The following is a 19207-nucleotide window of genomic DNA, read 5'->3' as shown; positions in this document are numbered from 1 at the left end:
ATACATGTCTTTAAGTTACTTCAAAGGCAATTTCGTCTCATTTCACACACAAAAAGTATCCCTCATGTCGACTGTGTCTTATTGTGAAAACAAAATTCATAATATGTTCTTTTATGTAAAGCAAAAGATTGTAGGCTTCTGACCGTTGTTTAGAGACTATGCGATAAATTGTTTCCAGTCTTTAAATCGTAGTGTCCAACTTCTACTAGTATAACTATAAGAGCAATTTTAGGACATGCACAATGGCACGTCTCTCACATTAACATAATAGTCAAAAATAAAAATAGTAAAAATTAGAAGAAAAAGGTGAATGATCGATTCGTCGTAGAGAGATATGCGTTTCTTTATCAGAGACCTAGAATACATGCGTCAATTTTTGAGTGGATAATATTTCAAGAATGTTAAAATATGTTTTAAATTTTTTGGGAGAGTCTCTTACCAATACTGATGGCCTTATTAAAAATATCTCACAAGGAGTTGTTAAAAAAAATTATATAATGTAAATATTATGTTGAAATCTCAAATCTCAAGTCATGCGAAAACTTGTGAATTGAGTTTTCTATGAATTTCAGATACCCATAATTAAATATTTAAATGAGCATTTTTTGGATTGGGTTTTCTATGACTCGAATACAGATATTTAAATATTTAGTGCAACATCAAAATTTTGTTGGAGTTCCCGCTCTAATTCAAAAGATATGCATTGGATAGCATGAGACAAGTCAGGCTATATGCTTGCAAGATCAAAACCAGATAGTGAAACCGAATTTCAGAATCAGCTGCCTTGGCTCAACCCACTGAAAGAAAAAAAAATTGAAAAATCAAAACCTGTAAATTTTTAGCCATTTTGTATGGCAAATTTAATCGGAGGCAATAGCAGTAAATGAAAGGCTCTATAAGAGACATATTGGGAACGATCCTAGTTGTCCAAGATGTGGTCACATGGAGGAAACAATTAATCATATCATTTTTACATGTCCTCCAGCTTTGCATATGATTTTTACATGTCCTCCAGCTTTGTAGTGATGGGTCCTCTCAACGATTCCATAAGCCCCAATGATTTTTTCTTCATAAAATCTATTACACCAATATAAATTGCCTTTTCTCAAGGGCTACTATTGGCGGAAATATGGAGGAATCAACAAGAGTTTTCCCGTGGCTTATTTGGTATATATGGAAAGCACAAAATGAAAAACTTTATAATGATCGGGAATTTTCACCAGTGGATACAACATATTTAGGTTACGGGAATGTAATGCATGGTTTCTGGCCAACGAGAAAACTGATCTAGATGGTAGTACCACATAGCTCGTACCAAAGAACCCCTAGATATGCCCATATTTACCTGTCGCGTGGGTGGATCATGGAAGAATGACGGAACCACGAGCGGAGTAGGATGGATTTTACAGCTTCAAGATGGATCAATAGATCTACTCGGCCTCCAAGGTTTCATAAGCTAATTTTTCCACAACATACTGAACTTAAGAGTTTAGTATGGGCTTTGGAATGCTTATCTCGCCATCAACGGTTCTATGATTATTTTGTTACTGATTCCCAAGAGTTTGTCAAAATGATCTTTACATCTAAAGATTGACTAACTTTTGCAGCTGAACTTAATGAGTTTAAATCCAAATTAGCGTCCTATCGGAGCGGCAAAGTGGTTTATCAACCCATAACCAATAACAATGAAGCGGTTTTCCTTGTAAGACATGCTCGAACAAGGAATTATGTTAACACGTCGGTGCCACAACACAAGTAACTCATCCTTCGCGTGATAAAAAATATATTTAATGTTTATTTTTAATTTTGGCTGAACTCTTCAGATATAATCGAGGTGCTCTGAAGTATATCTGGGCCAATTAATATATATTAAAACCGTTAGAATATCTCGACCCATTGATATATTTCGGCCCAACCTGCGAAAATTAAAATACTATTTCTCTTATGAGTCGGACGGAAACGGCCGTGAAACACAAGGAGAGAGAGTGGCAAAGTCGTAATATAACCATTGCCTTGGGGTGTTCTCCACGCTGCTTTCACGCTTTTATATATACGACGTGTCTTCCTCTTGTATTTTTATATCCTCAGCCACTTCATCTCTGTGTAGCTTGGATCGTCTCTCCTTACATCCACTCATGTGAGTATATTCCCTAGTTTATGCCTTCAGATTCTCATCGAATCGATTGCGATTAAGTTCTAGATCTGTTTGATTTCTCCGTCAATCTCATATTCCCCGGTTGTTGTTGTTGTTGTTTTACAGTGTTTTCTTTTTTGCTCATCTACTATGGCGACGAAGAGAAGCGTTGGAACACTGAAGGAAGCGGATCTGAAGGGAAAGAGCGTGTTCGTGAGGGTTGATCTCAACGTTCCTTTGGATGATAACTCTAACATCACCGATGACACTAGGATTCGCGCCGCTGTTCCCACCATCAAGTACTTGATGGGTAACGGATCTAGGGTTGTTCTCTGCAGTCACTTGGTATGTCCTCTCGCTTTTTTTCTATCTCATCTGGTTTATTAGCTCCTTTGATTTTATTACGGAACTTCGTTATTTGGTCGGGTGCCTTGTCTGAATCATTTTTTATAAGTTTGGTCTGAAACATTTCTTTTCAGTTGTGTTATGCTGTAGTAGTGGCGTGTTACTTCCGTTAAGTTTACCTCATATGCAGATGTGTTCGCTGTCTTATATGACAAGTTTATGTCTTGTCTGAACCGTTTATATAAGTTCGGTCGCTCTTCTTGCAAGTGAGTTCGTTATTTGGTCGGCTAGACGGCTACATATGCAGATGACTTCACTTTCTTACATGATAGTTTATGCCTTTTGTGAACCATTTGTATTAGTTTGGTTGCTCATGGAACATTGATAATCAGTTATGTCTTAGTAGTGGCTTGTTACCTTCATTAAGTTCATTAAAATTAAATTATTGAACATTTTGATTTCAATTTTTGTAGTAACTATTGGATGTTTCTGATCTCAATTATATGTTTCAGGGCCGCCCAAAAGGTGTTACCCCTAAATTCAGCTTGAAACCTCTTGTGCCGAGATTGTCTGAGCTTCTTGGTGTTGAGGTTGTGATGGCAAATGACTCTATTGGTGAGGAAGTCCAGAAACTGGTTGCAGGACTACCTGAAGGTGGAGTTCTTCTCTTGGAGAACGTGAGGTTCTACAAGGAAGAAGAGAAGAACGACCCTGAATTCGCAAAGAAGCTTGCTGCCCTTGCTGATGTCTACGTCAACGATGCTTTCGGAACTGCTCACAGAGCTCATGCTTCTACCGAGGGAGTTGCAAAATACTTGAAGCCTTCTGTCGCTGGTTTCCTCATGCAGAAGGAGCTTGATTACCTTGTCGGAGCTGTGGCAAACCCCAAGAAGCCTTTTGCTGCCATTGTCGGAGGCTCAAAGGTTTCAACAAAGATTGGTGTCATTGAGTCGCTCTTGTCCACCGTTGACATCCTCTTGCTTGGTGGAGGTATGATTTTCACTTTCTACAAGGCGCAAGGACATTCGGTTGGATCTTCCCTTGTGGAAGAGGACAAGCTTGACTTGGCCAAGTCACTCATGGAGAAGGCGAAAGCCAAAGGTGTCTCTCTGTTGCTCCCAACCGATGTGGTTATTGCTGATAAGTTCGCTCCCGATGCTAACAGCAAGGTAACGAGCATAAAAACGTTTCAGTGTCTGTTCTGTTTAGAGCTGACACACTTGTGAACAATTTGCAGATAGTGCCAGCCACGGCAATCCCAGATGGCTGGATGGGACTCGATGTTGGGCCAGACTCTATCAAGACATTCAGCGAGGCTCTGGACACAACCCAGACCATCATCTGGAATGGTCCCATGGGTGTTTTTGAATTCGAAAAGTTTGCAGCTGGAACTGAGGTAAACCCAGCTAATACATCCATCGTTTACTCATAGTATGTCAATATGCTTAACTAACTTGATACCTTGTTATGTTCCACAACCACCAGGCCGTAGCAAAGCAGCTAGCGGAGCTGAGCGGAAAGGGAGTGACCACAATCATAGGAGGAGGTGACTCTGTGGCTGCCGTGGAGAAGGTTGGTTTGGCTGACAAGATGAGTCACATCTCTACCGGGGGAGGTGCAAGTTTGGAGCTTCTAGAGGGAAAGCCACTTCCAGGAGTCCTAGCTCTTGACGACGCGTGAATTTCATCTCTCTTGTGATATGTGATATGTATTACAAGTCTTATGCACAGATTAGCAAAGCCCTTGTACTTGTCCGCTTGAGATTTTCTTTCTACGGCTCTTTTTGGAGTTTTTTGCTTGGAGCCTTTTTAATAAAAGAAAGAGATTAAACTCTGAATAGTAATTATTTCGAATGTTTACTCAAATCTTTTGTTTAGAGAATCTCTTATCCCTTATCTAATTTCAAAATAGAGTTTTTAGCAATCTTTTTTTTTTTTTACTGGTATTATAAACAAGATGTCAGTCTGAGAGATATGGTTACAAGACAAACCCAAAATGCCTCAAACAAGTGAGGAGTCAAAATGTATCATATAGGTACAAGATCATTAACCAAAGTTTTCTTGAGCCAAAAAGTATAACCTCTTGCAACATAAGAATGTAGCAGTTGACCAAAAGAGGCACTTTTGGTAATGAGTAATGCACCTTGATTAGTATTAGGAGTTTCTGACTGAAGCTTCCAACCAGGAATGTAGATAGCGCTAGATTGATCTCTGATGCCTGGAAAGCAAAAGAAGGCCAAGCTTTCGGTCTTGTAACTGCTCCCACCACTTCTTTTGCTTCAGAACCAAAGATAACATTGGATAATTTTAAGCGAGACATGCTATTAATAGCCCATAATAAGAACTAGGACAATGGTGGTGAACGATCTAATCTGCACAATGAGTATTGATATTATCAGCCTAATGCTCAGATCAGAAGTTGGTTCAAATCATAGCTTATGATCTAAATGTTTTGCTCTTCGTTGGTGGTGTTATATAGAACTTGGCGAACCCGACAGCTTTGCTTCTGAGTGGAGTGATGATGTTGCGGCATCTGAAGCTCAACAAACAAGCAGAGCAAATTCATAGCGCCATCATCAACACAATAGCGGAGGGGAAGTATAGAACCGCTGATCTCGGAGGTACCTCAACCACAACAGAGTTCACAAAAGCCATCTGTAATCATCTCTAAACATCCATTCTTTCTCTACTTATTCATTTTCCATTGGACCTTTCCTTTGAGTATTTACACTCCAGATATTCTTGCTCACGTTTTTTTTTATCTCTCTCTCCTTCTGATCATCTTCTTATGAGAAGAAACAAAGCCACCATTGGCATTTCTCATGTGTTTTCTTTTATTGTTTTACGTTTTGAGCTCTTGCACAGCTATTTACTTCTGCCTAAAGGGGTAACATTTCATTACACAGAAAGGATATAGACAGTTGTGTTCAAGAAATTGTATACCAGTCACTAGTATCTTAATTACTTACTAGAGTTTGATCCGCACGACCGTGCCTGCGTTTGTTTTAATTTTTTGTGTTGTAATTTTATGTTTTTACAACATGATATACTATATATTTATTAATTTGAGCATAAAGTTCTATGTTATTATGATATTTAAATATTGCCATCTTATATTCTGTATTGACTAAATATAATTTTTATTTTTAACCGTCTTTATAAAAAAACCAACTCAATTGAAATAATGTCATAGAAACAACTTTGAGTTTGTAGTTTTTTTTTAAATATTATACATTACGTTTGATTTATGTAAAATAATATATTTATTTTTCATTATGTCCAAAATTTAACATATATAATATAGGATTAAAATTTGAAATAAAAATGAACATTACAATATAATTGAATTAATCTTTAATTATTTGTAGGCTTTTGTTTTCATTTATGACTAAACCCACACCCGTTAACCAGGCATATCACGTTTGCTTGCTTTAATATATAGAACACTAGGATGAGACCTACGATTTGCGCATGGTGAAATATTATAAAATTATGTACTACTAATTGTAGAAAAACATAATTTACATTACATCAGTTTGTTTAAAAATAATCAGTGAAACATAACGTCATTAAAAATAATCACTATAACATTATTTGTTACACCTTTGGTTAAATGATTTGTCTACATGTCTTCATTGAACTTTTGAAGTCATATGGTAATTAGGAATTATAACCATATAACATTAAACACGACTTCTATAATTCAAAAATATAGTTTCTTAATTAATGAGGATGTGGTTATGACTGGAATCATATATACTTTCTGCCCAAGACGTAAACCAAATTATAGACTTTTTATCGCAAACTAGATCCTGTCTCCGCGCTACGCGCGGATAATATATTTAAATTTATTGCGTTTATCATTTTTATTTGTGTACGAATTTTTGTATATTAAATTATATATAACTAATTTTTGAATTTGATTTTTTTTATATATTTTTAGTTTGAAGTAAGTATTTCTATTATATGTAACACAATTAACTAATAAAATATGAACAATGATGTCCGAGATTTTAGAGTTATGTAAAAACCTATAATTATGTATAGAACATAAATTATCTTAGTTTAAAAGATCGGAATCTCATTTCGAATAAATTCACGAAAAGAAAAAGTACTCCAATAACCTACTTAAAATATAAAACCCCCTTTTCAAAAAAAAAGCGTACCTAATAATATTTTTGTACCTTTAATAGTTGAAAACTGAAAATTGAATATCGATCTAGTATATTATTTTAATATATCTAATTGTAAAATATTAATTGTAATAATTTTTTAAATTTTTTTTGTAATATTACATGAATTAGAAGTCTTTAAAATCTAAAATCTATTTATTAACATAATATATTTTTTATTCATTTATTGACGTTACAAAATAGTGAATTAGTTTTATTTGTATATTATTTTTTTAATAATTTAGCTTCTTTTTAAGTAATTTTAAAATTATCAAGAATATAATATATTTAAAATTATTTATTTAAATATATTCAAATATGATTTCTCATTTTTATGTGTGTTTGCGTTGAGCATATTTAATTTGTAGTTTGTATATTTAATAACACCTTGTTGTGTGCTGTTCTATGATTTTAATAAATGTGTTGTCATTTCAATTTTTACTATTAACATGATTTTTTAGTGATCAGTGATAATGTATTTTTAACGTTATGTATTATATTTTATCGTATATTTTATAACTCTTTATGCTGGCACATTTTTTAGAATCATTTTAATTATATAATAGGTTTAAAGATGTAAATAAAACTGTGTATGTTGTAAATTTATACCTTTTAGTGTAACTGAGCACTATCAATTATGAAAATTATATTATGATTTTATTTTACTAATCTTTCTTTCTGTGTATATTTTTGTTTTATTTTCTATTTTTATAATTTTATTGCCTTATTCTTTAATTTCAGAAAATTGCTATTTCCAATTTTTGTTTCATATACCTTAAAAATCTTCGGTTGATTTTTGTTTGTTTTCTTTCTCCAATTACAATGTACAGTTTGACTGTTTTTTTTTGTTTGGATCAAACTACTAATATCATCAGATAGAACGGCTTAAACTCCAAGAATGGAGTGAGTATTTGTGCTAGAGAAAACTGATTTAGCTACTAATATAGTGATATATTATAATATTAGAATATGTAAACTCTTCTTTGTTGTCCTACGCTGGAGATAATTAAGTTGTTGTCAATTGATTCTATATTTGTGATAACTGGAAATACATCTTTATGTCATCATCCTTAATTGGTTTACGGTTCGGCCATTTCTAATATAGTGAAAGTAACATAATATTAGATGGTGATTATCTCCTTCCAATTAGCAATGCAAAGAATGAGAGAAATTCAAGGCGGGACCACTTTACAATTTTGTCCTCATATCAATATAGAGTTAGTTTATATATTACTCTATTTGGTTCAAAATGTAATAAATTTTAATTGAAATATGTAATATATAAAAGTTATTACTTTATAAAACTGTCATTTAATATATAAATTTAATCAATTACACAGTAATTTACATAATTTAATTGACCACACAATAACTAATAAATATAAAGTCACATTGAAATATAAAAAAAATTTATATAGTGAAACAAAAATTACTTTTAAACCATTATATTATAAAACAAAGGGAATATTCAAATTATATTGAAATATTAGAATAGTAAGAATCAGAAAAGCTGAAATCTAAATGTCGATCATTTACGTCGGCCATGCCTTAGACCATCTCCAATGTATTCCTCTATTTTTTTCTCTAAAATAGAAGAATTTCATTGGATTTTTCTCCGGTGTATTTTTCTATTTTCTCTCCTAAAAAGGAATATTCTTGATATATTATTTTCTAAGTTTACAAATAATATTTTTTATTTGTGAAAGTTGAAAAACAGCCCAATTTATTTTGGTATTTTATAAAATTATGATATTATTTACACTAAATATTTCTTTTCAAACTACTATGTAAGTAAAAAAAGATATAATTATATTTATTTAAATAATATATTACACAAAAAAATACTTTCCGTTATAATTGTTTAAATAAAAAGTTAAAGGATCATTTTGTAAAAACAAATAGAGGAGGTGACATGGCAAAAATATAGTTTCTCACTGACCGATTTTTTTCGCATACGTGGACAATCTATCTGAGGCTTATATCCTCTAGTTTTAGTTAAAATCTGTAATATTTAAAAGTTATTACTTTAGAAAACTGTTATTTAATATATAGATTTAATCAATTACACAGTAATTTATAAAATTTAATTGGCTACACAATATCCGATAAGTATAAAGTTACACTGAAATATAAAAACAATTTATATAGTGAAATAAAAATTACGTTTAAACCATTATATTATAAAGCAACGGAAATATTCAAATTATATTGAAATATTAGAATAGTAAGAATCAAAAAAGCTGAAACCTCAACGTCGATCTTTTACGTCGGCCATGCCTTAAACCATCTCCAATGTATTCCTCTATTTTTTCTCTAAAATAGAGGAATTACATAATAGAGATGGATTTGTCTCCGATGTAATTTTCTATTTTCACTTCTGAAAAAGAATATTCTTGATATATTTTTTTCTAAGTTTACAAATAATGCTTTTTATTTGTGAAAGTTAAAAACCAACCCAATTTATTTTAGTATCTTATAATTATGATATTATTTACACTAAATATTTCCTTACAAACTATTATGTAAATAAATAATGAATTATATTTATATAAATAATATATTTCACTAAAAATATATTTTTGATTATAATTGTTTAAGTAAAAAGATAAAAGATCATTTTGCAAAAACAAATAGAGTAGGTGACATGACAAAAATATAGTTTCTCATTGGCCGATTATTTTCGCCTACGTGAACACTCTATCTAAGGTTTATATCCTCCTCTTATTAATTGTTTGATATAATGACTATAAATTTTTAATAAAATCTTAGAGTAGACATTATTTAAAGTTACTGAAAATTTGAAATATGTTCTATATCATAAACGCAAAATGTTTAACTTCATGGTGGACTTAGTGTCATAACTATTATTTGGAAAAAACATAATGTGAGTGCCTTGACGATATGCATGGGAGAAACATTTGTTCCTCTATTCCGCTCCATGGTGAAAACTAAGCTTTGCGGGCCTTCTTTGTGGTGGTCCTGTGGATCATCAACATTCTCACTATTGGACTCCACCTGGTAGGTGTTTGACGCTTCTTGCACAACACTTGCAGGTCCAATGGTCTGGTCATTAGCTTCAGGAAGATGAGTGTCCTTTGAGAAGGAGTCACCGACAGGGTACTTGCAAAAAGCACAATTTTCTCCAGAGATATTGTCACCACGATTGTTGCCCTCACCCTTTAGACAAACAGTTAAATTTGTAAGTAGTTTGCTGTTTAATGAGACCCAAGTGGCGAGAATTTTCTATGAGTTACATGCAGTGCAAAGGAGGGCCTGGGTTTCTCTGATTGGGGTCAAAGATTCTTGCGACAGTAAATAACTCATGGAGGAAAGAAAAATTAACTCTGTAAGCTTGAGATGAAATGTAGCTCTTCAGAACAATGTCTTGGAGAAAGTAAGGGAGGCTATATTCTGCTGGGTCTTGCTCACCATAACCCTGAAGTAAAGCAAAATCCATGTCAACAAATTTTTATTAACTTACATCAAAATTTAGTTGATGCTCGGAGTATGTCGATGTCACTCACAATAGGGTTGGAAACCTCTGTGGCCCTGGCATAGGTGAGCTTAGTGATAGCTGTGTCGAAGGCAACAAAGACAGCGATTCTTCTCCATTTGCCACCATCATCTCAACACGTTATCTTTAAAAGCATCAAACTTTGAATGTTAACAAATTGGTGAGTAAAAAAAGTCAAAAGATTTTTGAAAAGTTTGGAGGTTTAAGATAATATTTAGGAAACAACCTCACAACTCCAACAGCACTTGCGTTAAAACATATAGTGCATGTGCAGGAGGAGACATTGTCCTGAATATGAACTCAATATTTTGTGTTTAAGTGAGTTATATGGGTTTAATGTCCTGAATATTAGAACGCTTGAGTAGATGTTAAATCAGAAAACGTACTTGTGGAGTGAGGTTAGAACGTAGGCGTTCAACTCCGCTAATGAAACTGTCTCCAGCTTCTGGACTCCACCGTATTCGGTACCACTGGTGGAGTCACTTACGATTGTGGCACACAACCTGGTAAGTGGGATGTAAGGAGAGCATTAGAAAGACATATGAGAACATGTTATGTCCTATGCACTACAATGAAGGGCCTTACTCATCAAATAAAGTTTGACTTGCTATCACCTCATCGTCAAAGTAGAAGTGTGACCCAGAAGTTGCATTAAGAAAGAGACAACCTGCATTACATGTTTCGAAGAGTTAGATACGTGAAGGCAAGTGTCATCCTTGACTGCATGTTCCCACCTTCAGCAGCAAAGTTATGGCGAAAGAAGGATTTGCTTTTGCTCTTCTCCCTTATCATCACCGTCCCGTAGACGAAGCCCATCAGCGACTGCGAGTGTGGATCTCCGGCTGAATAAGCCGCCTCTATCTCCTCCAATGCTTCCTCCATCAACCTATTGAAAGTTCCGTCGCCACGAGCCGGGATCGAGCTCCTCTTCGGATTTGGGTTCGGATTCGCCGAATTCCTCGAAGTTAGAGGAGTCTCCGACTCCGGGATCGTCGCCGCCGCTGTTGAGATCGTTGTTGGAGAGGATGAGGACGACGGGACACGCGTGAACACTACGATCGACGCAATAGAATACAGTTACAGATAAATCAACGATTACGTAGCCTGAGATTCTCATTCTTCCTCGTCGTCCTCCACCTTCTTCGTCGTCGTAGATTCTCAGTGATCAGATCGAGTTTCAGAAGGAGATGACTCGGGAGAGAGAAAGAATATGAAAGGGTAGTTTTTTTTTTTGAAACACGAAAGGGGTAGTTACATAGTGAATTGGAAGAGTCGGAGTAGAAGGGTAACATGTTCGAGAAAGAGATGGGCTGTTCTTTACAGGGCCACTTTCAATTTTGTTCAGCCCAAATTAGATGTATTCTTTGTCGAGAAAACAAATGTATGACGTGGCGCATTTCTGGTTTCCTATTGGTTGATTATTTGTGAGGACGTGGAAGCATGAGGGGAGCCCTTATTCCCCTTTTAGTATTGTATTGATGATTAAATACAATATTGACTTCAGAGTGAAATACTAAACGCATATAGAAAATGTCCTAATGTTACTTCCATAAACGATTAGGTGGAAATTTTCTTTGTAATACTGAAAAACTAGGTAATAATCCGCGCCTTGCGCGGAATGTGATTATTAGTTTTGTTATTTTTCAATAAGGAGACATTAATCTATTAATATGGATATCAGTTCAGTTTTAGGTTGTTATTTGGTTTTTAATCTCCTAAAATATAACTATTATTTTAAATTAATATTTAATTGGCTTGTTCGGTTAAAATGTTTGATGTTTTTGATTTTTGGTTTTTTTTTCCTGTGATAATCAAAAATTACTATTATTTTTTTTTGTTTTCATGTTATGAATCTTAGATATTAGTTAAAAAAAGAATATAAAATTATTAAAACAAATCATTTTACTACAATTTGGTCGATAGTGAAAGAAGCATTAAAAATATTTTAATTTTCAAAAAATTAGATATTTCAGTTGTGCTAAATTCTTAGTTATAAGGTGCTCATGTCAATGCACATGTATGTGTATGTAAAAGTATATAAAGATGGTTGAATAAATATATAAAGATATTGTTAATTAATATTAAATGACATTTTTTCAAAATAATAAATGAAAAATAAAATTCTTAAAATGAAATTATTTAAAAACAAAGATATTGCAAAAATTATATAAAATATAATATATAACTTATATATAATTCTTTAAATATATGTATATATATACATATAAGTTATAACGGATCAAATTGGATATATGTTCCTATAAATATTGATATTTGTGATTAGCTTTTTTTTTTTACGGATATTGCATTTTAGTATTTGATTTGCTTCGTAGAGTAACTGATATCCAGATTTTTTCGGTTCGAGTCAAAACGGATAACAAATCGAATAAAAATTTATGAATAATTTGTTCGACTCTATTCATCAACAATAAAAATAATATAAAGAAGAACCATGCATTTGAGTTTTATATTAAAAAAAACGTAAAGTACATAGTGTGAACATATTTATGTAAAGTTTGGCTGAGAAACTCTCTACATGTGACACGTGTCTATTTTAGTGTAAACGTATTTATTAATATGCTTATACACGTGACATGTGTCCAGTTTAATATGAACACATTTATTACAATGATTCTCTTTTAATATATAAGGAATTGGAGTTTTGCAATATCAAGACTATCAATCTGAGCAAAAACATGTCGACTATGAAGAAGAACTTTTCTGTCATGGTTTCTTAGCAGCCAAGAAACACCAACTATCTTTGCTTTCTTATCCCATGAGTAAGCTAAATTACATTTAACCCAAGAGGGAAGAGGAGGAGTCCATGAATGATGAGGAGGACCGATAGTTGAGTGATGACAAATAGAATACAGAATGACTAGGTTCTTAGAATTTGATGGGAGACAAGATAAGAACACTCGAAAAGCTTTCCTTTGTTGAAGAACTAACTGGTTCTTCTGCGTCATCTGAGAAGAACGTCAATTCACCAAATATATGCATCATGAAAACCGAACCTTACGAGTAAACAATCTCATCAATGAAAGGCTCAGGATTCTCAGTCGTGTAAGCTCCGATCAGCTGAAGAGTCTCGCCTATGAGAGGAAGCCGGAGACGTCCCAGAGGAAGACCCAACCGCCGGAAACGATTACAGCAGAGTAGGAGGAAAGCGGCAGCAAGGGAGTAGAGTAGGAGGATGAAGGCGGTGAAGGAGCAGGAGAAAGCCAATGATGATGGTAGAAAGGATAGAGAGTATTAATGAAGGGGGGGGGGGAGAGAGGAACAGAGGGTTTCTTTCATCATTATCTCTTTTGCATTCTTCTTCGTATGATCATATCTATTTTTATATTTATTTTAAAATATATATTCCTTAAATATATGATTTCTTGAATATGAAATAAATATCCATTTTTATTACGATTTTTTTTTTTTTTTTTGTAAACTGGCTTTCATTTATACTAAAACAGAAAATATTACAAGCCCAAGACTAGTGTTTTGAGGCAAATGCCCAGTACAAAAAGGCCCTACAAACTCAAATATGAACTCTCATGTTTTGAAGCCCATCAGAACTCCCTGGTCGTGAGTCGATGGCAGTTTAATGGAATATGAAAAAGAAGAGCAGATGGTTACGAGGGAGGAGAAGTCCCAGTGGTATCAAACCAGCGCTGCATCATCTTCGAAGCTAGAGTAGGGTTTGATTTCCTGAAGCTCTGGATCTTGTTTCTGATCTGACGGTCTAGCTGGGAGAAGATCGAGTCAACCGTTCTGAAGATGTTGTTATGGTGACGATCGTTTCTCTCTTTCCACAACCAGTACATAGTAGCTTGCCAAGAGAGAAGTGTAAGGAGGCGATATGGTTTCTGGATTGACAGCATCTCCATTTGAGTGATCGTACTTTCCCAAGTTCTTTGCGGTCGAATTCGGCATTGAGAGGCAACCAATGTCCAGAGACCAAAGCTGTAGGGGCAGACAAAGTAAAGATGGTCTCTTGATTCAGCAGTCAAGTTACAGAGGAGGCAAGTAGGATCGATTTGAAGTCCCCATTGTATCATTCTATCTCTTGTGGGGCATTGGTTTAGAGTCACGAGCCACGAGTGGAATGAGTGCCTTGGTATTGCTCTTGGGATCCAAATAGTTTTAGTCCAAGATTGGTCCGGTATTGTACCTCGCAAGTTGGTGTAGATCGCTCCAGTGCTGAACTTTATGGTCGTTGCTCCTTGAATCTCCCATTCATAGTAATCCTCGCGTTCAGTTAGCTCAATCATAGTCATGTAGGCATAGAGCTCGAGCATTACCTCTGATCTTGCTGGAGGAAGGCGCCAACTCCCATTTCTTCGCAGTGATGCAACTGTAGCACTTAGTGGTATGCCGAAGCGGCCTCCAGGGAGAGTCTGCGACAGGGTTAGGGAGCTTGTTGGCGCCCAGTTATCCAGCCAGAAGCGAGCCGTTCTTCCATTTTCTATTCGCATCTTGATCAGAGGGAAGACCTTTGTTCTCATCTTGATCAGTTTGTTCACTAGCCAGGAGTTTTTTTGGCTTGGTTTCACCGTCCAATAATTTTGCAGCGAACCTTTAAGAACTACCTCCTTGAACCAAGCCGCCCATACTGAGTCCTCTCTAAAGATGATTATCCAAATCAGTCGCAATGAGCAAGACTTATTCCATACATGTAAGTCTTTTATTCCTAACCCTCCTTGTGCTTTTGTTAGAGTTACTGTCTCCCAGGCTACCTTTGCTGAGTGGTGACCTTCTAAATTCCCTTTCCATAGGAAGAAGCTACACATTGAGTTTATTTTGTTGATGCAGGCTTTGGGAAGTATGAAGGCAGAGCACCAGAATGTTGTGATCCCAGCAATTACCGTCTTGATAAGGAGCAGTCTTCCAGCAAATGACAGAGATTTCACAGACCATGAAGAGAAGCGGGTCTTCACTTGATGTAGTAGAGGTTCACAGTTCACTATGGACAGCTTTCTTGAGTTCAAAGGGACCCCGAGATAACGGAAAGGGAGGGAGCCATGGTGCATACCAGTAGAGGCTTGGATTGTGCTCAGCTCTTCCTCTGATAAACCCGAAGCATAAAAGCTTGTCTTCTGGAAGCTGACCGCGAGCCCAGACCTGTGCTCAAATTCTCTCAGAACTTGAAGTACATTCTGAACAGAACTCAAAGACCCATCTATGAAGATTAGAAGATCATCAGCAAATGATAGATGGGTAAGCTTCATTCTGTCGCATCTGTTATGATACTTGATCTTTTCATTTCGAGCTGCTTCATTCAACATCATAGATAGGTAATTCATGGCGATTACAAAGAGATAGGGCGACAGCGGGTCTCCCTGTCTGAGCCCTCTCTTGCCTTTGAAATAGCCATTAACCACCCCATTGTAACCCACCGTAAACTTAGTTGTGCATATGCAGGCTTTTATCCAGGAGATGAATCTTTGCGGTACTTCTATAGCCTCTAAACTAGAGAGAAGGAATTCCCAAGATAGAATGTCAAATGCCTTAGCAATATCGACCTTTATGGCAATTCTTTTTGACCCTTTATTCTTGTGATATCCATGAATAAGCTCACTGGCAAGAGTAGTGTTCTCAACCAGCAACCTATCCTTGACAAACGCAGTCTGGCTAGGTAGAATTAGATCAGGCAGAAAGGGCTTTAGTCGAGCTACCAGTAATCTTGACAAGACTTTATAAACTGTGTTGAGACAGGATATCGGCCGGAAGTCTGTGATTTTGCTTGCTCCTGGGAATTTTGGGATGAGAGAGAGGATGGTGGCATTGGTGGCAGCAGGCAGAAAAGAGGAGGCAAAGAAATGTTGAATTGAGTGCACAACCTCTTCTCCTAGTATGTCCCAGCTGGCTTTGAAGAAACCGGAGGTAAGTCCATCAGGAAACGGAGCCTTGTTCTGATTAAGTTTGAAAAACTGTTTCCTAATCTCCAAGGCAGTTGGAATTAACTGCATTTGAGTAGATTGCAGTGATGTGACTCTGAAATTGGTGAGGAGCGCGAACCAAGATGGATGGGAGGCAATGCAGGGTGGTCTGTAATTAAGTGGCCCCAAGACAGATTGGAAATGGGCAATAGCAAGGTTACTCATTTCCTGAGGGTCCGTGATTTGAATGCCCGACTCGGTGATAAATGATCTGATTGCATTGTAGCTAGCTTGGACCTGACAGATGCGATGAAAGTAAGTTGTATTCAAATCTCCCTCTGTTAACCAATTGATCCTTGACTTTTGACGGAAAAAGCATTCCTCTATTTGCCTCAGGAACATCCAGCGATCATGAAGCTCTTTCTCCTCCAAGAACAATTGTTGACTTGGTGCCTGAAGCGAGTGTACCTGCGCAGTTTGTAACAGATTGTAAGTTTCTGTGACCCTCTCTTGAATTTTAGAGAAGTTGTCTCGGTTTAGGATTTTCAAATTTGTTTTGATGAGTTTTAGCTTCCAACAAAGTTGAGTGAGAGTCCAGCTATTGCTTCCGGCTCGAGTCCAAGCGTCGTGTATTACCATGGTGAACTCTGGGTGTTTAGTTAGGTAGTTTTGGAATTTAAAGGGCTGGGTTCCCGCTTTAGGCAGTTGGTAGGCTAGGTCTAGGAGGCAAGGGGTGTGGTCAGAGATGTCTGGGGGGAGAAAGTTTGCAGAGGCATGGGGAAAGGCTGAGATGGTATTACAGTTGATGAGAAGTCGATCAAGCTTCTTAGCTATAGGCATGTCAGGTTGGTTGTTCTTCCAAGTATGGCTTGGACCGTTGTATCTCAAGTCAAAGAGCCCAGTTTGTGTTAAACAATCTTGAAATTGGTACATCTGGTAATCTTGGGCGTTGACTGATTGAGAGGAATGCTCCGAAGACATCAAGATTTGGTTGAAATCACCTCCTACGATCCATCCATAGTTTTGTAGATTCAAAGAATCATGAAGATACAAGAGTTTTGCCCAGAGGTCAGAGCGGTCTACAGTTAAGTTTGATGCATAGACTGCTGTGTAGAAGAAGGGAGGTAAGTTTGGAATCTCCATAGCACAAGTGATGCTTTGACTGCTTTGATGTACTATTTGTATCTTCAGCGGGTCCTTCCAGATTAGTATAATCCTCCCATCATCATCAGAGTGGTGGTTTGAAGCAAATTTCCAACCAGGGCAGAGCTTTATCTTAAGGGGCAACAAGGAGAGTTCTTTTACATGAGTTTCTAGAATAGCACCAAAAATGGGTTTATGAAAATGAAGCCAGCTAACAAAAGACCGATGCTTATCCGGGTCATTTAGGCCACAGACGTTCCAAAAAAAGAGTTTTACACTCATTGGGGGAGGGAAGAAGGATCCCCATTAGAAATTTGGGAATCAGGTAACAAAAGAGAAGTAGAGGAGGATGAGAGAGGTTGAAAAGGGTTTGAATCTAACGCTAGGAATTTTTGTGAGGAAGGTTTAGATAAGAAAGTGAGGGAGAGGACTGGGTCATATTCTTTATGTAAAAAAGGGTTAGGATTTTGTGACGGTGTTGGGTTAAAGGTTGGGGATGATCTAGACCGTTTTAGAGAGGGTCTAGGGGTGGATCAGGTGAGGAATGGTCTTTTGAAGAAGAGGGTGGGAGGTCAACTTCCATTTGATGCACCGAAGAGGAAAGTAGAGTATTGGTTACAGAGTGGTTAGGAGTGGGAGGGAGAGAGGTGCTATGCGGGTCAGTGGAAATGTTTAAAGTTGCAGGTGGGTTTAAGGACTGATCAACTGACTTTTTTACATAAGTTTGTGCCAGTGTGGGAAAAATGGAAGTTTTTGAGGATGAGGCAGATTTGGTGGAAGGCTTTTTTGAGGAAGTAGTGTGGTTTGGTTTTTTAGAAACGAGTTTGGCAGCTGAGAATGAGGTTTTTGGTGGGGGGGGGGGGATCGGCTGGGGGAGGGACATAAAGGAGGCAGTTTCGGACAATGTGTCCAAGCTCATGACAGTGAGAACAAGTAGGTGGAGTCCATGGATAGTGAACTAGAACTTCCACCACCTCTCCACTCTGTCTTTGAAACTCCACAACTGAGGGAAGAGGCACTGTGAGGTCAACTTCAGCTTTAACATGAGAGACTGTGAGGCTGACCAGATTTCTTGTGAATTCATCTGTCTCCTTTGGTTCTCCAACCAAGCCCGCAACCATACTCATGCCTTGTTGGTGCCTCAAGTCAAGTGGTACCCCTGTCAAATGTGCCCAAATCTTTATTGCTTTGAGCGGAGGGGTTAACATTGAATGCTCGGATGTCCATAGTGCTGTGTGGAACATAGAATCGCCCACATACCAAATACACTTATCAAGAATCTTCAGACGCAGGTACTCACTTCTTATCCTTACCAAAGCTGAGCGGTTGCGAGGATTGTTGTGAATTTCTAACGGTTTTCCCTTCCCCCACATGTGGGCGAGTACACTCTGAATCTGGTGGAACGGAGGAGGCTTGCCGTTGAAGTAGCAGACTATGAAGTCCTTATGAATTTCAGCACCTTTCTCGAAAACGGAATCAGGTATGAGTACTCTTGGGCGACCTGTTTCAGAGATGGTAACTGGTGCAAGTCTCTTTAGAGTTTTGTCTTCTGAAATCCTCAATCTTTCAACAAGGGTTTTCTCAGGTAGATGATTAGTTCTGGAGGGGGGGGTTTGAGGCGATAGGGTCAGGGGGGACGGGGTAGGAAGAACAGGGGTGTTTTGGTTCAGAACAGGTGGGTTGAGGGCGGGTTTATGGTTCGAAGTGGGAGTGGAAGCTTTGTTTGTGTTGATTGATGAAAAAAGCTTTGGGTCAATGGTTTTGGACTTTTGAAGTAAAGGGGATTCTTCTACAGTCAGTGGAATACTGTTTGGAGTAGAATCAGTTTGTTGTGTAGATCCATTTTCAGGAACAGTTTTTTCAGTTGTTGCCTTAGCATCTAACTGAGCTTGGAGGCTGGCTGAGTCTCCTAGTTGGTTTTCCTTTGCAGGAGTTGAAGAAGGAGGAACCTTGACCCCAATTTTAGGGTTTTTGGAACAGTTGTAGATCTGTTTTTAGGAGAGGAAGAAGTGGATAAGGGTGGGAATTCT

The 19207-nt window shown here is 36.8% G+C and overlaps 2 protein-coding genes across 11 annotated transcripts; one reads left to right on the top strand and one right to left on the bottom strand.

Annotated features, from left to right (window-relative positions):
• Positions 1-1907: 1907 nt before the first annotated feature.
• LOC103853201 (phosphoglycerate kinase 3, cytosolic) lies at positions 1908-4374 on the top strand. The gene is made up of 5 exons (XM_009130121.3): positions 1908-2137; positions 2261-2479; positions 2992-3648; positions 3717-3875; positions 3965-4374. The coding sequence occupies exons 2-5, from the start codon at positions 2285-2287 to the stop codon at positions 4157-4159; spliced, it is 1206 nt and encodes a 401-aa protein (XP_009128369.1). The 5' UTR covers positions 1908-2137; positions 2261-2284; the 3' UTR covers positions 4160-4374.
• A 3069-nt stretch (positions 4375-7443) lies between these two features.
• LOC103853200 (transposon TX1 uncharacterized 149 kDa protein) lies at positions 7444-18009 on the bottom strand. 10 transcript variants are annotated; one of them, XM_018656612.2, is made up of 6 exons: positions 10899-18009; positions 10750-10831; positions 10551-10667; positions 10391-10452; positions 10175-10288; positions 7444-10086 (listed from the first exon to the last, which is right to left on the bottom strand). In XM_018656612.2, the coding sequence occupies exon 1, from the start codon at positions 17457-17459 to the stop codon at positions 13788-13790; it is 3672 nt and encodes a 1223-aa protein (XP_018512128.2). In that variant the 5' UTR covers positions 17460-18009; the 3' UTR covers positions 7444-10086; positions 10175-10288; positions 10391-10452; positions 10551-10667; positions 10750-10831; positions 10899-13787. The 10 variants fall into 10 exon arrangements, with proteins under 10 accessions (XP_018512128.2, XP_033141366.1, XP_033141365.1 ...); XM_033285475.1 differs by lacking the exon at positions 10391-10452 and having other exon boundaries at positions 7444-9827; positions 9994-10086; XM_033285474.1 differs by lacking the exon at positions 10391-10452.
• Positions 18010-19207: the final 1198 nt, after the last annotated feature.

The sequence above is a fragment of the Brassica rapa genome, chromosome A02, assembly GCF_000309985.2.
Source record: "Brassica rapa cultivar Chiifu-401-42 chromosome A02, CAAS_Brap_v3.01, whole genome shotgun sequence".
NCBI classification, from domain to species: domain Eukaryota; kingdom Viridiplantae; phylum Streptophyta; class Magnoliopsida; order Brassicales; family Brassicaceae; genus Brassica; species Brassica rapa.
This window is presented reverse-complemented; position numbering and strand designations above follow the sequence as displayed.

Coding starts and splice junctions, on each gene's coding strand:
- LOC103853201 (XM_009130121.3), top strand. CDS start 2,285: ATGGCGACGAAGAGAAGCGTTGGAACACTGAAGGAAGCGGATCTGAAG. Junction 2,480..2,991: donor TTGTTCTCTGCAGTCACTTG/GTATGTCCTCTC, acceptor TATATGTTTCAG/GGCCGCCCAAAAGGTGTTAC. Junction 3,649..3,716: donor CTCCCGATGCTAACAGCAAG/GTAACGAGCATA, acceptor AACAATTTGCAG/ATAGTGCCAGCCACGGCAAT.
- LOC103853200 (XM_033285470.1), bottom strand. CDS start 17,459: ATGAGTGTAAAACTCTTTTTTTGGAACGTCTGTGGCCTAAATGACCCG.